The following is a 21653-nucleotide window of genomic DNA, read 5'->3' on the forward strand; positions in this document are numbered from 1 at the left end:
CTGGCACTGCTGGGCTGGGGACACCTGGTCCTGCTGTCCAGGACCCCCCAAAACTCGCCCTTCTTCTTGTGCTTGGCCTCACCAGAACCCCTTCTGTGGCTCCTCTTGTAGGAGCTTTGCTCTCTGTGCTTGTGCTGAACCCCACAGCTCTGTGTGCTGAACTGGAGGAGGAGGAGGAGGAGGAGGCATTTGTTTCCTCCCTTCCACATGGGCCTGGCTCACCCCTCACTGCCCTGCCTTTGCTCAGCTCCCTCGGCTTTTGCTTCCTGGCCACCTCTGGAGCTGAGGGGCTGTCCAATACTTTGGTGACCCCAGTCTCCACAGCCCATCTTTGTGTCACCCACACCCTGACACAGGTAGCAACCAGCCCAGGGTGAGCCAACCCCAAATCTCATCCTAAAAACAGCCACTGGCTGCCCCCAACCTCTGCAGCATCCTGCAAAAGGGGGCACACTGCTGGTCCCATCCATGTCCCCCACAGAGCCAGCGCCCCATGTCCCCACCACCTCTTGTGTCCCCTCCATCTCACCCACCCCAAGGTTTGCTGGCCACACAATGTCTGTTGTTTCAGCAGCTGCCTTGGACACAGGAGTGAAAAACAAAAAAAGGAGGTGAGAAAAAAATTTTTAAAAAGGGAGAAATAATAATAATAATAATAAAAAAAATTAATTTAAAGAAGAAAATAAAAAAATCCCTGTGTCCTTGGCAGTGTTGCCTGAAATCTGGCTATTTTTAGTGACATCTTGTACATATGACTGTAAAATGGTAAACCGTGTGTATTATATATTGCCTCATTATATAGTGTATATATATGTATACATATACATATATATAATATATATGAAGACTGTAAATGTTAAGACTAGTGTTCTTATTAGTATATTGCTTCACACTGAAGATTGTGTGTAACAAGCTGTTTCTAAAAGATGTTTATTTTCCTTAAGAGTAAAAAAAACAGGTCATTGCATTCAGAGCGTCAATAAAGATACAACGATTGTTTTGGAAGTACGTGGCGCCCTGCTCGTGGCCTCTCTTTATCCTTGGGGGGCTGCTGGGGTCCCCCCCGGGCTGTGACAGCCCCTGGCTGGTCTTTTGTCCCCAAGGGTCTCTCTGGAGGGGGTGTTTGGGGTCCCTCAGCCCCCAGTGTCCCCATCCCTGCCACCCTTGCCCCCCATCGCGTGCAGCCCTGTGGGGACAAGGGGTCCACAGCTGTGGGGGGCCCCTTGCCCCCTACTTTTGGTGTCTGTCCCCCTCCAATCCAGCACACACCAGTATAAATAATCAGCTTTAATTGTCTGTACAAAACTCTCCGACTATGAAAATACCGTTTAAAAAGGGAAAAGGGGAGTGGGGGGAGGCGAGGGGAGGGGGGGGTCTATGTACAAGAGGGGGTGAAGCAAGGACACAGAGGCACCCACCAGCCCCCCAGGAGCCCCGTGCCACCCTGCCATCCCTTCTCCCAAAGCCTGCCCGTGCTCCGGGGTGGTGGCAGCTCTCAATGGGGGGGATCAGTGCTGGGGACGAGGGGCTAGGGTGGGGGTCCCCTCTTGCCTACCATGGGCACGGCTGGGGAGGGGGCACTTCCCCGCTGCCGTGGGGCCACGGCTCCAAAAGCGAGCCCCAAACTCAAACCCTGCAGCGGTGGGGCCGGGCAGAGACCCCAGGAGGGGCCCCCGCTGCGGGGTACAGGTGACAGCGGGGGGCTGCAGGTGGCACTGGGGGGGTTCGGGTGGCACCGGGGGTCGCTGCCGCTCCTGCCGGTGCCCTGCAGTACCGCGACGGTGTCACTAGAGGTCCCCACGCCCCGTCCCCCACGCGGGCTGGGGACACGGACACGGTCCCCGGGGGGACGGGGAGCCCACCCGGGGTACCCCACGTGTGGCTGCCCCAGGCTGGGACCTCCACCCCGCACCCACGCCAGCTATCACCCCACCCCTCCCCACCCACCCCTTCACCTCCAAACCCGCTCCCTAACATCATCCTGCGGGGAAACTGAGGCACGGCCTCCCTCCGCCCCACATTCCGCACCCACGGGGGTGGCCGGGGGCTGGCGGCCCCTTCCCCACCTATCCCGACGTGACGGTGGTGCCGCTGCCCAGCTTGATGATCATCTGCTGGCAGTCGTGCAGCGTCTGGCGGTCACCCAGCTTGTCCAGCGTGCGGGCAGCCTCGGCCAGCATCCCCACGCGCTGGCCCGGGCCCGCCAGGAAGCTGGGAGGGAGGTAGCAGCAGGCCAGCAGCAGCGCCTCGGCGTGTTCCCGTGGCGTGGGGTGGCTTTCCGGCTCGCCAGCTACGGGGGACAGAGCCGAGGTCAGCACCGAGGGTGCCCATGGAGGTCGCTGAATAAATCTTGGGGGGATGGGGTTATTTGCCCACCCTGGAGCTGGTGACACCATCAGTGGAGGGGCTGGGAGCTCACGTGTCCCAGCTCCTGGGGTGCTGCAGGTGGGGTGTCCCACCCGATGACCCAGAATCTCTGGTGTCAGAGTGCTGCAGGTGGGAAAGGGGTGTTCCACCCTGTGTCTCACCCCGTATCCCACCATCCAAGGTTGGTGGGGTGCTGTGGGTGCAGAATGGGGTTTCCCACTCTGTGTCCCACCGCCCAAGCCTTGTGGGAGCTGCTGTAGGTGTGGACCAAGGTGCCCCACCCCATTTCCCATCCTCCAAGGTGGTGACAAAGGTGTCCCGCCCCATGTGCCACCACCCAACAGGCTGGGATGCTGTCGGTGCAGAGCAGAGTGTCCCACCCCTGTCCCACCACAAATCCAAGGCTGCTGGGGTGCTGCAGGTGAGGACTGAGGTGTCCCACCCCATCTCCCAACCCGTGCACACCTGTTTTGCTGCCCTGCACCCCTCTCCTCCGCAGGCTGCGGTCCAGCAGCTGGTGGGTGCGCGTGGGGCTGGCCCGGGCCATCAGCCTGGCAGTGGCTTCGTGCAGGAACACCTGGATTGGGGGGAGCGGTGAGCACAGCCAGCTGCAGGGCACCAGGGGACCCAGCAGGTGACGGGCCGGGGGCTCACCCGGCGCATGGCGGGGCGCAGGGTCTGTGCCAGGCGCCGCAGGCTGCTGAGGTCCTGCTGGAAGCCGCGGAGCTCCAGGGCGGATGCCTGGTAGAGGCAGCTGCGCTGCTGGCTGGCCCCCATCTGCTGCTGCCACAGGTTGGTGCGGGTGACCAGGAGCAGGTCACAGAGCAGGAGCTGGACCGCCTGCAGGGACAAGGGCATCGGGGTGAGCAGGGGGTCGCACAGACGGACGGGGGTGCCGAGGGGGGCGCTGCGGGCAGGCGCTGCTGCGCGGGACCCCCGCCGGGCTGCATGGCAGGGGCATTGCACTCCCAGTCTGACACATGCAATGCAACTACAATGCACCCCCGCGAGGGTCGGGGGCACCTCCCGCCAGGGCTGGGGGCTCGCGGCCACCTCGTCCCTCCCCAGCCCAGCTCACCTTGTCGATGGTGCCCTTGGAGGGGCTGCCCAGCTCCAGGCTCTCCCGCAGGCAGCTGCTGGCCTTCTCACAGTGGCTCAGGGTGGCCTGGCTCCCATCCTGTTTGCTCAGCAAGGCGCGGACAGCTCGGAAAGAGTGCAGGGCAGCACGGGGAAGTGGCTTCCTGTAAGGTGGAGGGGACAGGGTCACTGCAGACCCCTCGCTGTGCACGGCTTGCGCCCTTCCTCAGCACACACCAGGCGCTCCAAGTTCAGAGAGGCCGTGCCAGTGCAAGGGGGAGAGGAGACACGCAGTGAGGTGCCACCCCTGTCCCCGATGTCCCCAGCACTCACTCAGAGCTCTGCAGTGCCCGGGGCATGGTCTCCACCAGCGGGTAGAGGCGCTCAGCCCCCTCCTCATCTCCCTGCAGCCAGTGGATAACGATGCCAATGAAGGATGCCCACCACTTGGACACGGGGTCGGTGCCTGCGGGGTGGGAGGGACACAGGAGCAGGGTGTTTCCACTCCCACGGCCCTCCACATGAAGTGATCCCAATGGGGGACACGCCAGCCTCACCTGTGACAGCCGCCAAGCCAGAGGCGATGGAGGGCGTGGGGCCAGGTGTGCCACTGACATCTGAGCAGCCATTGAGCAGCTGGAGGTACTCGAGGGCGTCGGAGAACCGCCTGTGGAAAGGGGCTGTGAGGGGGCTGGCCCCACACCAGGCAGGAGGAGAAGGTGCCCACCCCAGTACTCACCCCTCTCCCTGGGCAGTGGGGCGGCCGGGCTCAGGCATGGCCACGCAGCACAGCGCCTTCTCCAGGAGGTGCTCACGGAAGAGCTGGGTCACCTGTGCCAGCGGGTCCACTGGGGCACAGAGATGGGGTCAGCAGGTACACCATGCCCCAAATCGGGGGGTGCAGGGTTTGGGAGCTTGGGGTCACCTGGGTTGCCGGCAGAGCTGTAGATGGTTTCCCTGGGAACACCCTTGACTGCCCAGTCCCCGTCAACGAAGAAGCGGTGGCCCAAGGGGTGGCAGAGCCACTGCATGGCAGGGGGCACGGCCCCGCCGTGGGACAGGGCCACGCGCCGGGCGCTGCAGAGGAAGGGGCGCTGCGGGGAGAGCAGGGGGTGAGGAAGGACCTGAGACCCCAGTCCCAGGGGACACAGGGGACACCCCAGAGCACCACACTCACCGCCAGGAAGTGGAAGCAGCGGTGCAGGCTGGCCTTGATCCGCAGGGCAGCCGCCACGTAGATCTCGGCCAGCGCTGCCACGGAGATGGCGTCACCGGCGCACTCGGCCAGGTTGACAGCGCTCAGTGCCAGGTTGATGGCCAACAGATGCCCCCCAGCCTGCTTCCCTACAGGAATGGGAACGGGAGGCTCAGGCATGGGGTCAGCTTGTGGGGACATGCAGGGCACAGGGCTCCTTTCCCTCAGCCCCACGGGGCCGTACCGGTGAGGTGGAGCTGGTGCAGGCGGTGATAAGCCATGGCAGCGTCGCGGGCACTCTGGCGGACGTGGGCAGCGGGCGGGGGGTCCGGGCGCAGCCCCCCAGCGCGGGCAGCCAGCCAGCGACCCACCCAGAGGCGCTGGAGCAGGTGGCGCAGCAGTGTCCAGAGCAGGCTGCAGGCCAGGTCCCCGTGGGAGGCCGGCAGCGGCCGCCCCAGCGCCCCGAGCGCCGTGCGCAGGTGCTGGGCCCCCTGCGCGAAGTCCCCCTGCGCCCCGGAGAGAGAGAGAGGGTCAGTGTGGCCAGGATAAGGGGACAGGGCAGGTGGGGCAGGGGACGGGGGGCACGGTGGGACGTACCCGGTCGAGGTCGAGGTCAGCCTGCCTGCGGTGCCGCCAGAAGAGGATGGAGGGCTCGGAGTGGGGGCGAGTGACGGGCTCCCCGCAGACGAAGAGCCGCACCACCGCACCCAGCACCAGCGCCGCGTTCAGTGCCCAGAAAGCCAACGTGGGCCACAGCCACTGCGTCCACCCCCATGGGTCCTCTGTGCAGGGATGGGGTCAGCAACACCCCACCAGTGCTGTCCTGTGCCCACCCCAGGGTCTCCATCCAGTGGCCTTCATCCCACGTCCACCAAAGAGCCTCCACCCAATCGTGTCCACCCCAACAGATTCCACCCCAGTGATCTCTGCCTCACACACACCCCAGGATATCCATTCCACTGGCCTTCACCCTGTGCCCATCCCAGCAGCATCCACCCAATGGCCTCTGCCCCAATCGTCGCCCATCGCAGACCTACCCAGAGACCCTGATGGCCTTCACCCCATGTCTACCATGATCACCTCCCCTGCGATGGTCACCACTCTGACATCCCCCATCCCAACAGTCTTCACCTCGCACCAACCCCAACAGCCTTGAGCCAGGTAGCTCTGACCAAACACCCACCCCAACATCCTGCACCTCGATGGTCTTCAACAGCCCATGCCCACCCCGACAGCCTCCATCCCCCACCCATCCCAACAATCTCCATCCCAATGTCCGCCAGCCCACTGCAGAGCTTACCCAAAGTGCCAGACTCAGCCATGATGCTCCTGCCGGGACCAGCGGTGTCCTGACTCCCCAGGGGGGCTGGGGAGCCAGAACCCTGGAGAAGGGAGGCCAGGGGGTTGAAGGAGAGGCAGAGGAAGACGAAGGTGCACAGGGCCATGCGGGAGCGGTCCAGCATTCCCTGGCTGCTGGGCGAGGGCGGCGGGCGCTCCTGCTTCACCTGCATGGGGAGAGCTGCTGTGAGCCTGGGACATGGGCATGGACGAGGGGTGGGGGGCACAGGCATGGGATATGGGGCATGGGATATGGGGCACGGCATCCAGAGCATGGGGTACACGGTGTGGAATACAGGGTGTGGTGGTGGGGGGCAGGCATGGGATACAGGGCATGGGGTCCAGGGCACGGTGGTGAGGCACAGGCTGGAACACAGGGGCACGGATTTCAGGCTACGGGCATGGGGCACAGAGCACATTTTAGGGTAGAATAAAACTGCCTCCACACCCAGCCCCAGATCATGTGAGAAGCAGCCTCAGAGAACAAGACCAGGGCTCTCAGCTCTTTCCCCATCTGGTACACTTTGCTCTTGGCACCTCCTACACAAAGCAGGAGATCCCCTGCCCCACTCAGGGCAGGGGGATCCTCCCACAGCCCTCCCTCACCTTGCCATGGCCACAGAGGGGGCTGTCGGGCTCTGAGTCGCTGCTGCTGTTGCTGCTGCCACCGCTGAGCGAGAGTGGGCTGCTGTGGGACGGCGAGCCCACGTCTGAGGGCGGTGGTGTCAGCATCTCCATCACCTCCGCCTTCACCACCTCCATGGGGGCCTCTGCCTTGGCCCCCCGGCTGCAGTGGGTCCCTGGGTCCTTCACAGGCTCTGCAGAAAGCAGAGTAAGCTGACGGCTGCTTGGGCGCACGGAGCTGAGCCCTCCACCCCAAGAGCTGCCCTTCCACTCACGGTTCTTCTGCATGGCCATCTTCAGGGCGAGGTTCTCCTGCTTCAGCTTCTGGTTGCTCTGCTGCAGGAAGCGGATGTACTCGATAGCCTTCCTCAGGATCGCCGACTTGTTGAGCTGCCAGCGGGCAGGGATGGATCAGCCCAAATGCCGGGCAAAGCCCCCCATTGCCCAGGCCTGCCCCACTGCCCCCTGCTCCCACCTTGGCCTCGGTGCCCACCACCAGGTCCTTGAGCTCCACGATCTTGTCGTTGATGGAGGAGCGGTAGCGCTTCTCGATGGCGTTGTGGGCCGTGCGCTTCTCGCCCCGGCTCTGCACCAGCGCCGGTTTCCCGCTGGGCGCCAGCCGGTTGATGGGCAGCTTCTCGGCGTCCACCACCAGCGGCACCGTGGCCAGGATGGTCCCTCCGCTCACCAGCGCCTGCAGGGGTGCAGGGTGGGGTCAGGGATGGTCCTGAAGCATCTCCCCACCTTGCAGCTCCCGGTGCTGGCACCTACCGGCACCTGGAGCGGGGTGGCAGAGCCGCTGGCACTGGTGGCCAGGGAGGCGATGGTGGAAGTCTTGGCGCTGCTGGCGTCTGTCTTGACGGCCGTCAGCAGCAGGGAGTCAGCCTTGATGAAATGGGGCTGCAGGAGAACCTGAGGGGCAGTGGGGGTCAGCGGGGCCGTGGGGGTCAGCGGGACCCCCCACCCCCGGCCCTGGGCTTACCGGCACCGACTGGATCTGTGGTGACACAGACTGGCTGCTGGGGGCGGCGGGGGCCAGGAGCTGCTGGGGTGCCACACTCTGCACGGGGCCGGGCAGTGTCACGGGCTGGCTGGGTTGTGGGGTGGGCAGGGGGCTGGGCAGGGTCTGCCCCACACTCCCAGGCTGCACAGCTGGGCATGGAGCAGAGAACAGCGTTAAGAGAGCCCCTGGCACCAGCCAACCCCGCACAACCCCATCCTGCAGGGAACACATCCCCCCTCCAGCGAGACCTTCACCCTGGGAGCCCCACTCCACCCCCTGCACCCCCAAATCCTCACCAGAGAAGCTGTGCTGGTTCTGGTAGCCCACCAAGGGCTGGGGAGTGAACGGGCTGGGGGACGCAGGGACGAAGCTGGGGGCCAGCATGACTCCGGGCTGGGGCTGGGGCTGGCTGCTGGGCACCACCGGCGGCTCCTCCTTGACACCCAGGGGTGGCGCCGGCAGGAGCGGGGCCGGGGGCGGCGGGGTGAAGGTGGCCATCCCGGGGGGCCCCGTGTAGGCGCTGCCGGTGGGGGCGGCGGGGGGCGGCTTGCTGGGACCCAGGAAGGTGTTGAGGGTGCCCGGTGTGGAGGGGGGCACGGCGCTGTCCGGGGCACTGAACTGCGAGTCGAACAACCCCGAGAAGTCATTGTCCGGCGTGTTGATCAGCTGCAGCATGTCTGTAAAACACCCCCCGTGCCGTCAGCTGCTGTCCCGCACCTCCCAAGGTGGGCCTGGGCTGGCCCCCTGCTGCCCTCCCCACAGTTTAGCATTTAGGAGGCAGATCCCCATAATTCAGAGGCAAAACTCCCCGAGAGCCCAAGAATCTGCTGTGCCTGGATCCTCTCAGCCTTCCACCCATCCTGAAATTGTGGGAACTGAGGCACGGTGCTCAAAACGGGGGTGCCAGGGCTTAGCCAAGAGAAGTCAGCGTTTTTCAGCTGGTCTGGGAGTGGCAGGGCACATCTCAGCGTGTCTCTGATATCGATGGAGGCTTTGCCAGCTCATTCGTTCATTCATTCATTTATTCCGTACTGGGAGCCCCAACAATCCCCAAATCAGCCCCTGTATCGAGGGGAGGGGGTGCTCAGACTGGGACAGTGGGGTGGCATCCCCGGGATGTGCCAGACCGCAGTGCCAGGTGTGTTTGACCACAACAGTGCTCAGGAAGGCAGCTGGGCAAGCACAGGGCTAAAACAGCCTGAGCGAGGGTCTGTCCCACTCAACGGGACCTGGGCGCCCTGGGGTGTCCCCACAGACACATCGGGGTCTCTGTGACACCTCCACTGAGGAGTCCTGGGACTCTCCCACCATGCAGAGGTGCTCCTATCCCGGGCGCATCCCAGGACCCCCCACACTCCGCTGCCCCCAGGCTCACCCCACCGCACGCAGGGACCCCGGGATACCCCCCAGGGCACCCCCCGCCCCGCACACACCCCCGGGATGTCCCCAGCGAGCCACACGGCCCCCGGACACCGCCCTCCCCACGGGGTGCAGCGCTCCGAGAGGAACCACGGCGGTGACCCCGGCAGGCGAGGAGGAGGCGGCTGGCGAGGCGGGGATACCTTCAAAGGTGCACTCCATGCAGGCGGGAGTGGGCAGGTCCCCAGGAGGAGGCTGCAGCCCCCGCTCAGCCCCGTGCCCGGCAGCGGAGAGGCCCCGGGATATTTTAAAGCCATGTTCTCGCCTCCTCCCCGGCGCCCTCCCCGCGCCAGGGCTGGAGCGCGGCCGGGGATGGGGTGATGCGACTCCGCCAATCGCCGCCTGCGCGCCCGCCGGCCGCCCCCGGCCAGCCCCCGGCGCCCAAGGTGAGCCCGGCACCGGGTTACTCTCGGGCACCCGCCGCAAGCCTCCCGCGGTTACTCGGGGTCACACTCCGCTAACCCCTCTGCCCGCCCCCATCGCCCCCCCAGCCCGCTGTGACCCCCCTTTCATTGCCCAGGGGTCACCCCGCAACGATCGGGGTCTGCACGCAGCACTGGCACAGCCCAAACAACACCCAGCCCTCGGCATCCTGCCCCGGGCAGGTGGGTGTCCTTCCGGGGGGCTCCCAGCCCCCCCCTACACTCAAGAGACGCCCCCCGCCCCCCGCCAGGGCTGCCCCGTGGTGCAGAGCAAAGGCTGGGGTGGCAGAGAGGGGGTGCTCCCTCCTGTCCTCCCCCCGCCTCCTGTTGCCCAGCCTGGGGGTGGGCACGGCTGTCCCCCCCTCCTGGCACCTTCCAGGTGTTTCTATCGCGCGGCACCCGCTGTCACCCACCAGTGCCACCTCCTCCCCCGTGGGAACGTGTGGGGCAGAGCCACTCATCTGTGGGTCCTGGCAGGTCCCAGCAGGCTCAGGGCACCCGCATCCCTGGGCACACGCCCGACATCACCCTAGGGTTGGGACAGGGATGAGGGACAAGCCGTGGCCAGCCAGGGACCGGTGACAAACCCACTTTGGGCAGCTGTGGGGTACGAGGTGGCCCGGCTGGCTGTGATACAAAGGAGCACGGCAAAACCCCACAGCGGGAAAACCTCATCCCATACGGCACCACTCAGCCCTGGCATAGCTCCTGCTTCCCTGCCCACGCCAAAACGTCGCCAAGAAAAGCAGGTGGCACCTGGACCTGCTTTGATCCACCCTGACTGCCACCGGGACGAACCTGCAGACCCGGGATGGCATCTCCACCCCAGATCTTGGAAGGGAGACCACCACGGAGCACACAGCGGGGCAGGTCTTGGAAGGTTCACGTCCCGTGCCCGCCTTGCCCCGCGTTCCCCCGGCTGTGCGGGCTGGCGGGGATCGACAGAGCTGCTGGAGAACGTGGCAAGGGGGGCAAGGGGCTTGCCGAGAGCTGGGACCCCCAGTTTTTTGAGATCACAGATTTTTGGGATCCCCGATTTTTTGCTAAAGCCTTGGAAACACAGAAGTCGGCACACGTGGTGTGCCGCTCTATGGCGGTGGGAAGCGGGTCCCCTTGAGGAATGTGTCCCACTGGGAGGTGGGTTCCCTCCGGGAATGGGTGCCCTTGGAGCATCCGCATCTCACGGAGCCCAGAGTGGCGGGGAGGGGAGTGGTGCCAGCCCCGGGGCTGGGGCAGAACCTCCCCATGTCACCACATCCCGCTCGGATGGGCTGGGAGAGCCCGGGCGGCCTGGAGGGAACGACCGAGAGTAACCCCGCCGGTGACGTCACCGGGGGGCGGGGCTACCGGCGGCACGATGCTGTGACCGGGAACGGGGGGGCATCGTCGGGGCTGTCCCGGCAGCGGCACCTCCAGCCCGGGGGTCCCGGTGTCCTGTGCTCCCCCACCCCGAGCCCCCCGCTATGGACCGGCCCCGGTAACGGAGCCAGCGCGGTTCTGCACCGACTCCGCGCTCCAGCAGCTCGGGGTCCCCCCTCCCCACGCCGGGCCCGCCACCGAGCCCGGTCCGCCGGCCGTGCACCGAGTCCTGGCTCTGCACCGATCTCGCTGCCCCGGCCAAATGCCGGTACCAAGTTCCCTGACCGAGCACCGAGCCTGGACCCCCCGGCCACGGCCACGCACCGAGCGCGCCCGACTATTCACCGAGCCCCGGTTACACCCCAGCCCGGTACCGGCCGCGCACCGAGACCCGGTTATGTCTCCAACCCGGTCCTGGCCTTGCACCGAGCCTGGTTACACGCCAGCCCGGTCCCGGTTGCGCTCCAAGCCCCGGTACCCCCAGCCATGTCCCGACCACGCTCCGAGAGCCGGGAGCGCACCGTGCCCAGCCCCCGGCCGTGCACCGAGCCTGCTTTTCCCCCAGCCCGGTCCCGGCCGTGCCACAGCCCGCTCCCGGTCATGTACCGATCCCCAGGACTGCACCGAGCCCAGAGCCCCGCCGTGCACCGAGCCCCGGTTACAGCCCCAGCCCGGTCCCGGGAATGCCGCAAGCCCCGGCCGTGCCCCGTCCCGTCCCCGCCGGGACGCACCGTCGATGTCGCTGAGCAGGGCCGTGTCGATGTCGCTGGCCCCGGAGAGGCCGAGGGAAGGTGCCAGCCCCTCCAGGGCCGCGTCGTCGAAGGCGAGAGCGCTCATCCCGGCGGCTCCGGTGGCTCTCGGTGGCTCCGGTGGCTCCGGTGGCTCCGGTGGCTCGGGCGGCTCTAGGGGTGGCGGGGCCGGTCGCCCGCCATGGCCGCGCTGGCCCGGGCACAGGCACCACGGGGACGAGCCGCCAAGTTGCTCCCGCGAACCGTGCCCGGAGCTGCCACCGGGAGGGGGGGATGGACGGAGGCGGGTCCGCCGCCGCGTCCCGCCCCGCGCCGCCTCCCCGCACCGCCCCGCCGCACCGGGACCGCCGGAGACACCGAGCGGAGACCCCCGGCTGCACCGAGCGGGGACCCTCGGGGTCACCGGGCAGGGACCCGCGACACCGGGCAGGGACCCAGCGACACCGGGCAGGGACCCGCGACACCGGGCAGGGACACAGCGACACCGGGCAGGGACACAGCGACACCGGGCAGGGAGCTGGTGCAGCCGGAGCTGGGCAGGGAGAAGCGCAGGCTGCAATCCCTGAGCAGGACACGGTCCTGTGGGGATGTCACCGACCCCTGGGGACGTCACCAAGCCCTGGGGATGTCACTGACCCCAGGGGATGGGCACCGAGCCCTGGGAACAGACACTGAGCCCAGGAAAATGTCATCGATCCCTGGGGTTGTCACTGAGCCCCTGGGGACGTTATTCCCCCCTGGGGACAGGCACCAAAGCCCTGGGCTGGGCTCTCATCACCTGGGCTGGGCACTGAGAGCCCCCTGAGTCCCAGACGGGGCACGCAGGGAGCAGGTGGCAGGGCCGGTGTGGGCAGGTGGTGGCCCTGGCTGCACAAATCTCTGCACCTCATGGAAGCCACGTGCCAGGGCGAGGTTGGGCCACTGAACCAGCCCTCTCAAGGGCCCCGGGCCTTCCCTGTCCCAGTTCCAGCGCTCAGAGCACGTCCCACCTGTGCTGCCCGCCCACGGCATGGCCTGGCATGGGAGAAGCTTTCACTCCCCTGCTTAGGGACACACCAACGCTGCCCTGCGAGCCTCAGCTGAGCCCGTGCACCCTCCTGGAGGCCATCAGCTGTGGGATCCAGGAAAAATGCTGGTGCCATTGCTGTGGCTGCTGCCCAAGCGTGGCAGGTCTCAGTGTGGGAGTTGTGTGCCAGGAAAATGCTGTGCCCTGTGCACTGCAGAGCTCCATGATCTGTCCTGCTGCTGGGATTCATTTAGGACAAGAAAATGTGCTGCAACATCAGCTCTCTGGAAGTTTGCCCTCTCCTCTTCTGTGCCACCAAGCACAATCTGAGGCTGCCTGGGAATTCATTAAACCTGGCTGCACCTTAGAAACTTCTCTTTGGTCTCACTGGCTCCCACACGGAGGCACAGCGAGCACCCCTGGGCGATACAAGATCCCCTGCGTGGCACAGAGCACCCCAGGGCTCACTGGGGACCACACAGAGCTGGGACAGCAGAGCTGGGGATGCAGAGCCCTGCTTGTCCCCTTTGCACCCTCACCCCACTCCAGCCTCCTCAATCTGGGGACATTGACCTGTGTCCGAGCTGGGGACGAGCCCAGGGAATCCTGGCTCAGCTCTGTGCCAGCAGCTGGGGCAGCGTCACCCACACATGGGGCACCATCAGCAGCTCAGACATCCCTCAGCCTCAGCAAACATCACTGGGGGAGCAGTGATCACACGCTCGGGAGTTCCATGGGACGTGCAGGGGACCGTGTGCTTGCCCCCCGTTTTTATTGGGGTCACTGGGGAGAAGCCAGGCCCCGTGCTGGGGGAGTTTCCCTTTCCTTGGTGCAGTCCATGTGCTGTGGGAGGAGAGGGCAGCTTTCCAGGGCTGGGGAGATGGATGTGCCGTGGCCCCCCATGGATTTAGAGCAGCCTTGTGCAAGCACAGGGGTCACAGACCTTTAATAACCCATGCAAGATCCGGGGCACAGCCTTCCCTGAGGGATACACACAGGCAAAAGCACACAAACACAGAAGGGGGAAAATCACACATAAACGTGGAAGGGAGAAATAACACACGCCAACACAGCTTAATTTTTGCACAAACTGAATGTGAAGCTATATTTTTTCCAAGCCCCTTCCCCAATCCCTATCCAGAGGCTCCGAGGACGCCGGGAGCCCACCCGTGCTGGAGGACACAGCAGCATCTTCTCCGCGCTGGGGAAGGCCGAAGCTGTTGCGGGCGATGGATTCCACGCGGGGTGGGGCTCCCGGGGGTGCGCTGGCTTGCGGAGCAGGGAAAACCCCGCCCGTAGGACCAGGGCCACGCAGCCAATAAGCGCGGCGGCCCCGAGTGGAGTGATTCTACATCACGGCTCGGGATTACATCATGTCAGTCCTGCGGGGATGGAGCACGGGCCACGTGCTCGCTCCGGAGTCGCGGAGACGTTTTCCTGAGAGCAGGCTGGGAGGAAACCGCAGGATGAGACAGAAAACAAACCGGCCCCGGGATGGTTGGGCTCTGGCCACCGAGCCGGCCGGGCAGGCTGGTGCGGCTCCGCGGGGCTCCGGCTGCGGAGCATCCCCCCGGCCGCTCCGGGCCGCGCCTGAACGCGGCAGCCCCAGCACGGAGCATCCCCCGTCCTGCTGGCCCCTCGCTCGGCCAGCTGGGCTCTCCCAGAGCGAGCCCCCGGCTGTTTTCCCCTTGCCAGCACACCTCAGCCCTGCGCTGGAAGCTCCGTGCCCAGCCTCTGGCATCCTGCCTGCCCCGGGGGTTGTTTTGCTCTGGCAGAGCGCGGCGTTAATCATTAATTTCTGTCGCAAACACATTTAAAAGCCTCTTCTCTCCTTCACTGCCTGTAACTCGGCTGCCAACTGTCCCTTCCTGAGCCACAGCTTGGGGAGGCGCAGCCAAGTTTGGTGGCACTCCAGTGCAGCCCCCGCTGCGGGTTTATTTACCCTCGGGTGGAATGGTGAAAGGTAAACGCACCTGTGGTCATTTCCCATTTGCGCTGGCATCCAAAGCTGCTGCCCAATGCCAGGAAGCAGCGACACTCGGCTTGCCCGAGGCCGTGCTGTGTGCCCGGGCTTGGCAGCCCACGGTGGAGGGCAGTGAGGTGTGGAAGCCCCCAGCCCACGCTGGGAGCTTGCACGGAGCAGGTTGGAGGAAGAGAATCCCATCAGGGTTCACAAACCTGGGGAAGCCCTGCTCAGTTTGGGGAGTTGGGTCACCAGCGGCTGGAGGGGCACACGTGGGAAAAGCAAAGGAAAAGCAAGTCCCCATGTGTTTGTCTTGCTCTTACACTCTTCCCTTTGCACCCACTTTGGCCCTTGATGGAGGCACAATTTGGGGTTAGAGGGATCTTTCCCTCATGATGTAACCGTGGGGCTGCAGAGGACAGTGTGGTGAAGCCCCTGGAAGGAGCAGCCCCTTGTTCCCACATCCCCTGCTCCCACAGTCCCTGCTCCCAAATCTCCCACATCCCCTGCTCCCACAGTCCCTGCTCCCAAATCTCCCACATCCCCCATTCCCACAGTCCCTGCTCCCAAATCTCCCACATTCCCCATTCCCACATCCCCTGCTCCCACAGTCCCTGCTCCCAAATCTCCCACATCCCCCATTCCCACATCCCCCATTCCCACAGCCCCTGCTCCCACAGTCCCTGCTCCCAAATCTCCCACATCCCCTGCTCCCACAGTCCCTGCTCCCAAATCTCCCACAGCCCCCATTCCCACATCCCCTGCTCCCACAGTCCCTGCTCCCAAATCTCCCACATCCCTCATTCCTACATCCCCTGCTCCCAAATCTCCCACAGCCCCCATTCCCACAGTCCCTGCTCCCAAATCTCCCACAGCCCCTGCTCCCACAGCCCCTCCTGCACAGCGCTGGACATTTCTGATCTGGTGTTTTTTGTGTGATTCTGCCCTGTCAGGGCAGTAGCAGCTCCACACCTTTCCCAGCAGATCCAGGCCAGGATCCTCCCTGAATGTATCCGACACTGAGCCAGGCACATGATCCGTGTGAGGAAAACAAGCTGGGGCAGAGCTGTTAAATGCTAATATGTGACTACAGGGAGGGGAAACCCATCTTCCCAGCTATTCCACACCCCCCTTCCCCAGATTTAAACAACCAGGGTGGATCTCCACATGCAGAACAGAGGGCACCATTCTGCCAGACTGGTTCAGTTTTGGCCAGTGCCATTTCTCTGGGGTTCCTAAGCTGGTGCTCTTCCTTCTCTGCCCATCAAACCCACCATCATAATGGGGATGTCAGAACAAATTCCTGGCTGATGAGTCAGGAAAGTGGCCCTTGGATGGGCTGGGAATATCACATATCACTTTCTAGGTCACCAGGGTGGTGATCCACAGTCGCCCTCCAAGGACTATCAGTGGTGGGCAGTGTCCCACCAAGCACCCAGGTTGTCACCACCGTGTCTGCCTGATGCCACCCTCAAAAGATGTGCCAGAATTTGGTGGGACACAAATTTAGCAGCACTGGCAACACAGCACAGAGGACAGCACGAGCCATGCAAAGACACAAAGAGCAACTGCTGGGGACAAGCCTTCTCCCAGTGGGAATAGCCAGGTTCTGTCTCCTGGAGGAGACCAGCTTTGACATCTGGTGGGTACCCAAGGGCTGCACATGTCGCCTGTGCTCAGGCCAGGCAGTGGAGCCAGGCGAGTCCCCAGCTGAGAGACAGATGATAGCACCCCCAGCTCACACTGATAGTGAATTTATTGGAATATCTCACATGCAGGAACCAAGGAGATGATTTCTGGAGCAAGTTAAACAATGGCAGATTAATACAGTTGTCTCATCTTTAACGGAAACACTCTACTTGAATACAGCGATGTTTTAGTGTTGGGTTTCTCTGCTTTTTGTGTATTTTGTTTCTCTTTACATAGTCGATCTCTTTAAACAGTTATGTCCCTTTTCTCCCCCTACCCCATTCCCAAACAAAAAAATATCCAGTATCTTCAGTAAATAAATATTATCCACTTTTATCTGGAAAGCCTACAGCTGTAATATACAGAGAAGCTATTACACAGGTTACGTTTGTAGGGTTAACAACAGCTCATAGGAGCATGTAGGGAATGAGGAGCTCGTACTCATAAAAACACGGAGCAGGGTGGGAATTCTGGAGTAGTGGATTTGCCATGGGCTAAAGAGAACCAGCAGCAGAGCTCGGTGCTGCTCAGTGCCAGCTGGCTTTTGGTGACACACAGCCTCACCTCTCTCCAGGTGAGGAGGAGGTGTGCAGAACCTGGGCTGGGAGCAGGCAGGCACAGCCTGCTCCGGAGGCTGCGGTTTGGGTTGGATGGGTGGAAGGGGCTGTGTGGGCACCTCGCCTCCTTGGCTGGTGGGAGCCCACAGCAGCGGAAGGGTTACCTCCAACACAGCTCTAAATCCACTCACTGCTTCACTAATTCCATAAAAATAACTGTTGTGAGCTGGTTTTTTCCAGGGGAGGCTCCACAAGGCTTGTGGTCAGCCCTGAGGAGGTAAACAATGACGGAGCTGGATGGGGATGGACAGGGATGGAGATAGCACAAGCAGTTCCCACTCCAGGGCTCCCAGCACCCACAGGAGACTCATGAAACAGAGTGTTGGAAATCCATCTTGTTTGCTCTCCTGGGCTGCACATCCTGTCCCTGTAGGGGATATCAGGGGAGCAGGGAACAGAGGAGCAGGGTCAGGCTGTGCTGGCTGGGAGCTCCTGCATGGAGGGACCATCACCCCTGCCCTGGGCCTGAAACCACGGCCTGGATCTGTTCTTCCACCACTGGAGGGAAACATCTCGCCACCACAGCCAGCTCCCAGCCCTCCATGTCAAAGTGGAAACAGCCAGTGTATCCCATCAAAAAATGCTGGATGAAGTCAAACAAACAAATAAAAAAATCCTTCAGCTTGGAGTTGCAAGACCAGCCCTGGGGATGACAGAGCTGGTTTGATCAGCACATCCCAGAGATGGAGGCTGTGATAATCAGAAGGGAAAAGGTATGTTGGAGGCTACGTGAGGGTCCCAGTATGGACCAGTTTCAGTGTTTACACTGTTCCCTTTAAGAGACACCGTGCTACGTTTTTATGAGCAGTTCTCCTATGAGCCTTACCTACACCCTAAACACCCTAAATGTTTGTACAGCACATTGTTATCTATTACACCTGTCAAAGATGCAGCTGAAATCTACACAGAACAATTAAAAAAACCAAAACAGAACCCAAAGGGTATATTTAAATAGAAACCATTGATTCCTTACATCTCAGCACATGAAGAGTTAACATAAGAGGTTAAAAAACACACTGGAAAGAAAATATATAGACAAAATAAATATTTTAACCTAGAATAGGGCACGATTAGAACTTACAAAGGACCCCGAGAATAATTTAGTGTCGTTGAGTGTCAAGCTGTGATTCCTAAGATGCCTAGAAAGCGCTGGGATGTTATTTCTTATGGAAAGTGGATCAGGCTGCAGCTCCATCCCTGTTCTCGCAGGAGCCACGCGAGTCCTCTGCCCACTTGCACAGAGGAAGCACTTAAGAGTGAAAGCGAGGAAGGATAAATTGAGAAGTTGGTCTCCTGAAGTGGAAAGCCCCTTCCCTTTCCCTCAAACAGTTCCCACTGCTCTGGTTTTCAGCAGACCACAAGAGGACAGGGAAGATGAGAGATCCTGATACAGGACATTTGGGAAGCTCTAGCGTAGCTCTTGTATTTGTTAAAGAAGGTTTGGGCTAAACCACCTGTTCTGCTGTTCCCTTTGGTGCTTCCAGCCCTGAGAGACAAGTGTGGTGGATCTGGGCTCCAAATCCATCCCAGGTCTTTCCAAAAGTACGTTTCCTCCCAAGGAAGGCATCTCCTGGGAGCTGCCCTACTTCCAGCAAAGCCACCACTTGTGCTGGTGGCACCTGCCACTCCCTGCAAGCAGTGCCACGGCTTTCCAGAGGATAATGCACAGTGTCAGCAGGGACCACGGGTTGCCTGGGGCTGCACACACCGAAAGAGCCCCCTGAGCTCTGCCAACACACACTCTGTATTTTCCCCCCAGCCCCAGCCTTCTCATTCCACCTCTTTTCCTCCCAGCTGGAGAGAGCAACCACCGACAGCTCTGCAGAATCTTCCAGAAAGGAACCAGATTCTTCCTAAAGCAACACCTTGGAGGTCACAGGACAAGTTTAGCGTGACAGAAAAAAGCCTTAAAAAGCACACTCCCCCAGTACCTTTTGGCTGAGGGGTGGGGGATGAAGGGCCAGCACAGCTGCAGCAGTGGGACGCTGCAGGGGCTCGGTGACGGTGACATCCGTGCCACTCTGCACCATCTGACAGTGTCCCCATGCCTGAGCAATGCGATTATCTCCTCTGGCTTGGCAGGGAAGCTGGATTAACATGCTTAGAATCACCTGATGTGGCCATTTACAGGGTCAATGTGTTTCAAGGATTTAGAAGAGAAAATTCACACTTATAACACCCACAGAGCTTTCTGCATTGACAGGAATACCAGCAATTCATTCTGTGCTGGCAAAACTGCTCAGGCGATCACCGGACACCGTCTGAAAGCAAATCAGCGTTGCCACAGAAGTTTCCTCAGGTTTCTGGGGACTGGTGGCCACATCTGACGTGTTGCAGCAAGCTGGCAGTGCCAATCCCTGAGCATTAGGCTCACCTTGTGTTGAGCAGTGGGGGCAGTGGGTGAGAGCAGGAGGGTGCAATGCAGCTGAGGGAGACTGTTCCATTAGCCACGGAGAAGATGGAATTGGAGAAAGCCTCTGCAGACTCACACAGAAGGGCTTCAACTGGAGAGAGGGCCAGCAAGTGGGGAGAAAAGCTTGATCCTCAAGTTATCTCCATCTTTAAACTGGTTTCCCCTGTCCATTTGTAAGCCGTGCTACACAGAGCAGTGATGAGGTGTCACATCAGTGCAGAGGGGTGGCAGGACAGCCTTGCCTGGGCCCAGCTACATATGGAGGGATCCTGCAAGAGGCTACAGGCAGGGCAGGACAGATGAGACGATGAGCAGGGAGAACACAGAGTGAAACCTGACCTGGGACGGCCTGGAAATCCTGCACCAAACAATGTTTCCCTTCAAAGATTAATGTGTCCGCTGTCAAAGTCCATCAGCGCTGCAATCAGGCATTTGGTAACAGGCTTTGTGTGTCACAACGTCCCAAAGGGGGTGGTCCTCAGAGAGAATGGTATGGGCTGATAAAATGCTATGCTCAGATAAAAGCTTCTATCACTTGGCCTAGAACAACTTTCAAGAGAGCTTGACACACATCAGCATCCTGGGAAGCTCAGACATGTCAGGTCAGAAGGAGGTTGCCTAAGCCAAGGAACACCCTGAGGAAGAGGGGCTGGAGCCTGCTGCCTGCACGGGTGTTTAGATGATAAAGTGCCTCTCTGTCAGGATGGGAGATGCTCCTGCCATGCACTGCTCAGCTCTCTCTTTGATCCTGCCATCCTGCGCCACTGGCTTCCTCCCAAGGAACACGCTGGGGGATGCGGCGATGGCTGGAGCTGCCTGCTCCAGCTCTGCCTGTCAGCTCAGCAAGGCAGGCACACATGCTGGAATCCCTTCTGGCAGCCCCAGAGGAGCAGGAATCCTGGCCATGCCTCTGGCAAGCAAGGGAATATGCTTGTTTGCACAGAGACTGCAGCCCTGTAGGAGCCGGGAGCTAATGAAGGGCAGAGGGATCAAAGGACATTCCAGAAATTACAAATAGCACGGTCACAATCATTTCAACACTTTCTCAGGCCTAAAACTGAAAGGAAATGAGGAGTTTCACCTCCAGCACTGGCTGGCAGGGCTAATCCCTCCATGGTAACCATCTCCCTCAGCATTCCATACAAACCTCTGAGGTTTGCCTCTTTTCCTCGTCCCTACCCCCAAGAACCAGCGTGTCTATCCTACCAGGCATGGCAGGGAATCCAGGAAGCTCAGTTCACACCCAATCCTTGAGCAAGTCCCATCCATCTGCATGGGTGTTTACACCAAATGCAGAGCTCTACAGTCACCAAAGAAGGAATCTAAGGTAAGGAGAAAATAACTGAGCTATTTTAAAAGGCAAACACACCAGGAAAATTCCTGTGTGGGAATGGTCTCCCAAAGAGCAAGGTGCTTCCCATGCCATTGTTACAGCAGCCATTTAGCCCAGCATTTTCCATCCTTATCAACTGCCAGAGCTACTGGACATGGCCAACAGACTGCTTCAAATTAGAGCAAGCCCAGATAAAACACAAGGCAAAAAATACCCTGTGAGATTTAGAAATGAAACGCCACAGAAAGTGGGGAAAAGCGACCACCATATGGTACCAGGAGATGTGTGAGTGGGAGAGTAAAGGATTTTAACTTGTGAAGCACATGTTGAAAGGGGAACAGTTGTTCCTTGCTGTCGAATCCAACACGAAAGCCAATACATTAACATTTTATCTAAAAATAAAGACACACTCCTCCTGAACATTCCAGCTCAGTCAATTACATGCTGATTGACAGAGCCGTCTACTTGGCAGGACCTGCCTACAGAAGAGGATGATCCCTACATAAATTGAAGGGCAAGGCTGCTCTCTTCCCCCTGGGCTTTTGTTTCAGCCCAGTGTGACGTACTCGTGCATTCTGAAGGGGTTTTCAGCATCAAGAGCTGGTTTTGTGCAGCTGGGACAGGAAGGAGGGGATTAAGCGAGTGCTGGAGAATCGTGGTCTGGCAGGAATAGTGTTGGATTTAAATAGAAAGAGTCAGCTTGTGGGGGTGGATCACTTGGGGAGGGAGGGAAGGAGAAGCAAACTATGGAATGGGGGGGACGGGAGTCGTCGTTAGCCAAGGACTGTGGGAGGACAGAGTGGCCGTGCGGCGACATTCGCCGGCGGAGCACAGGGCGGGAGAGCGGCTCCGCGCCGCCTTCACAGTGCAAACAGGGCATCCTCCGAGCGCTCCTGCTTTTTCCTGCTGGAAGGATTTGTCGGAGGAGTGGGGGCTTCCAGGGGAGGGGATGGCAGATTTGGAACCATCTCCGCCGCTTTGGCTCGCTCTTCTAAAAATTTGTCAAACTCTGCAATGCAAAAACAGAAGGAAGACAGGTAAGGACGGGGGCCGTGGGTTTGGCCCCAGCGACAGAGGTT

The 21653-nt window shown here is 61.1% G+C and overlaps 2 protein-coding genes across 5 annotated transcripts in view; both read right to left on the minus strand.

Moving 5' to 3' along the window:
- Positions 1-1272: 1272 nt before the first annotated feature.
- Positions 1273-11832, minus strand: SREBF1 (sterol regulatory element binding transcription factor 1). 2 transcript variants are annotated; one of them, XM_086853781.1, is made up of 19 exons: positions 11536-11832; positions 7901-8281; positions 7584-7753; positions 7373-7513; positions 7077-7295; positions 6877-6991; positions 6584-6795; positions 5940-6144; positions 5237-5421; positions 4884-5145; positions 4622-4788; positions 4370-4538; positions 4184-4292; positions 4002-4111; positions 3778-3910; positions 3446-3608; positions 3022-3207; positions 2833-2944; positions 1273-2290 (listed from the first exon to the last, which is right to left on the minus strand). In XM_086853781.1, the coding sequence occupies exons 1-19, from the start codon at positions 11639-11641 to the stop codon at positions 2067-2069; spliced, it is 3369 nt and encodes a 1122-aa protein (XP_086709907.1). In that variant the 5' UTR covers positions 11642-11832; the 3' UTR covers positions 1273-2066. The 2 variants fall into 2 exon arrangements, with proteins under 2 accessions (XP_086709907.1, XP_086709906.1); XM_086853780.1 differs by lacking the exon at positions 11536-11832 and adding an exon at positions 9167-9200.
- Positions 11833-16260: 4428 nt separating this feature from the next.
- Positions 16261-21653, minus strand: part of TOM1L2 (target of myb1 like 2 membrane trafficking protein) — a 56859-nt gene continuing 51466 nt past the window's right edge. For all 3 annotated transcript variants that reach the window (XM_086854983.1, XM_086854982.1, XM_086854981.1), the window contains one exon: positions 16261-21583. In XM_086854983.1, the coding sequence (XP_086711109.1) occupies positions 21435-21583 (149 nt within the window). In that variant the 3' untranslated portion in view covers positions 16261-21434. The remainder of the gene's footprint in view (positions 21584-21653) is intronic.

This window comes from Cyanistes caeruleus, chromosome 17, assembly GCF_971803275.1.
Source record: "Cyanistes caeruleus chromosome 17, bCyaCae1.hap1.1, whole genome shotgun sequence".
Classification (NCBI taxonomy): domain Eukaryota; kingdom Metazoa; phylum Chordata; class Aves; order Passeriformes; family Paridae; genus Cyanistes; species Cyanistes caeruleus.

Coding starts and splice junctions, on each gene's coding strand:
- SREBF1 (XM_086853781.1), bottom strand. CDS start 11,641: ATGAGCGCTCTCGCCTTCGACGACGCGGCCCTGGAGGGGCTGGCACCT. Junction 3,208..3,445: donor CCAAGGGCACCATCGACAAG/GTGAGCTGGGCT, acceptor TTGTCCCTGCAG/GCGGTCCAGCTCCTGCTCTG. Junction 2,291..2,832: donor GGTGCAGGGCAGCAAAACAG/GTGTGCACGGGT, acceptor TGTCCCCCGTAG/CTGGCGAGCCGGAAAGCCAC.